General features: G+C 46.0%; 1 protein-coding gene across 1 annotated transcript in view; it reads right to left on the minus strand.

Moving 5' to 3' along the window:
• The window catches only part of MITD1 (microtubule interacting and trafficking domain containing 1), a 14,640-nt gene extending 13,801 nt beyond the window's left edge, over window positions 1-839 (minus strand). Inside the window, exon 1 of the mRNA XM_007959467.2 lies at window positions 689-839. Within this exon, the coding sequence (XP_007957658.1) occupies window positions 689-839 (151 nt within the window). The remainder of the gene's footprint in view (window positions 1-688) is intronic.
• Window positions 840-2,312: the final 1,473 nt, after the last annotated feature.

Consider the following 2,312-nt stretch of genomic DNA (forward strand, 5'->3'; position numbering starts at 1 on the left):
AACGGCACTTAACAACAACAACAACAACTTTGGTCATGTTGTCAGAAGAAAACATTCCCTGGAAAAGGATATCATGCTTGGTGAAGTGGAGGGTCAGCGAAAATGAGGAAGAACCTCAATGAGATGGATTAACACAGTGGCTGCAACAATGGGCTCAGGTATAGCAAGGATTGTGAGGATGGCGCCAAGGCCTTCTGTTGTATGCTGAGGCACAGGCGACTCCACGGCACCTAACAACGACAATCGATATTCATACTGCCAAAAAGTTTATGTTCCTCCAAACACAGATCCTATCCTGCAGTTTTGTTGTCTCTTAAGTCTTTTTAAATCTAGAATAACCAAACCAAACCCACTGACGTTGAGCCGATTCCAACTCATAAAGACCCTATAGGACAGAACAGACCTGCTCCATAGGGTTTCCAAGGCTATAAATCTTTACAGATACAGACTGCCACATCTTTCTCCCGCGGAGGAACTGGTGAGTTCGAACGACTGATCTTTCGGTTATCAGTTTACCAATGACTTCCATTTACTAGATATATAAAAGAACGGCCCCAATTGTCTAGCAGAACATTCCACCTTCTATCTTTGCTTCCTCGAGCGAGAAAGAAGTGCTTTTAAGTCTTATTCCGCCTCACACACAGCAGGAATTTTTCCTTTTGTCCTCCCTCCCTGGCTCACTGCTTACCTTTCAAAACTTGCAGGAGCAGATCAATGCCCTCTTGGTAACAAACCAGAGCTTGCGGATACCTGGACTCCGAATCTAGTTCCACAGCCCGTTTTATCACAGCGCACGCAGCTGTGGTTCCCGGGTCTAGCCCCAGCCCTGATTTCGCCATAATTACGGGACCTCCCTTATGGTTCAACTCCAACCAAACAGGAGAGGGTCTGTCGCACTTCCGGGATGCCTTCACGTGACAGAGACGCTCCTGCGCGCTCGCTCTGTGACTTTTCTGCCACGAGAAGGATTCGGTCAGAACAAAGGGCCTCCCTTCGAGATAGCCAACTTTGCTACGTCAAGGTTTGAGTGACGCGCCTGGTAGTTCCTCTGTCAGCTTCCCCTCTGTAAGGAAGTTCAGTCTGAAGAAAGATCGACTGAACATTTAGCATATCGACTTCTTCAGAGGCACTGGTGAGTGAGAAGCAGCCCAAAGTTTTGCATTTCTCCCCGAGTACTTATCTGAGAACTTTGTGCAGGTGCCGACTGGCTTTTTTCCGTTCTGTTCTTAATTTGCGTGATTGAAAAAAAAAAAACATGCTATCAAGTCGGGTCTGACTCATAGCGACCCCTCCTTGGGTTTCCGAGGTGGTATCTCTACGGAAGTCGATGGGCCAAAATGTAGACTACTGCGCCTGTGTCCGGATCCTGTCCGGTTGGCTCCTAAAAAGCCATTGGCATGGTCGAGTTTTCCAGCGGAAGAGCTCGAGGTCGCAAGGTTTGTCCTGGTCCTTTGGGCCCAGGGGCAGACAGCCTGGGAAAGGAAATTGAGGTGTGTTTCAGAATCTTATGTGCCTGTGCTTTATTCTTCTGCTTCCCATTGAGAAAGTGTAAGTCAATTTTATTTATTGTTAACGAACTTACAGATTTGTCTTTTAACATTGCTGAATTTTAGAAGGTAAAGTGTGCTGAGTTCGCAGTTAAAATAGTTACCATTTTACCAGTAGCTGCTATTGCTACTATATTTTTTGGTCACTACCTATCCAACCCTGCTTCTGCGTATTCTTGCCAGGAGGCAGTTATGAGGGCTACCTTGTTAGGTACTAGGAGTTGGGATAGTTGGCTCTGTGGCTTAGTTGGTCAAAGTGCCTGTCTAGTAAACAGGAGATCCTGGGTTCAAATCCCAGGGCCTTGGTAAACTTTGATGTTTGGGAGCTCTGGTAGCCTAGTGCCTAAGGCACTTGACTGCTAACCAGAAGGCTGGCGGTTCAAACCCACCAGCCACTCCTCGGAAGGGAAGTTGGGCAATCTACTTCCCTAGTGATACCGCCTCAGAAACCCAAGGAGGGGTCACTATGAGTCGAGTGCCACTCCACGGCACATAACAACAACAACAGGAGTTGGGAAGAGAATCATTTCTTGCTTTCAGAGATCTCAGTTTAACTAAAAGGGAACCGATATGTTCAGCATTTTCAGTAGTAAGTTTATTTTTATCTCCTTTCATAATTAAATGCATCTCTCTTTTAAAGAACGTTACATGCACAATCCTTGTAAAAACTATCAGACAGTACTGGGGAGAAAAGAGGAGGGGAAACATACCTCCAGGAGTATGTTAACCTTTTTCTAATAGCTCTCCAGAGTGTTTCTATGTATA

Source organism: Orycteropus afer, unplaced genomic scaffold, assembly GCF_000298275.1.
Source record: "Orycteropus afer afer isolate SDZICR_OR568_19922 unplaced genomic scaffold, OryAfe1.0 scaffold00017, whole genome shotgun sequence".
NCBI classification, from domain to species: Eukaryota; Metazoa; Chordata; class Mammalia; order Tubulidentata; family Orycteropodidae; genus Orycteropus; species Orycteropus afer.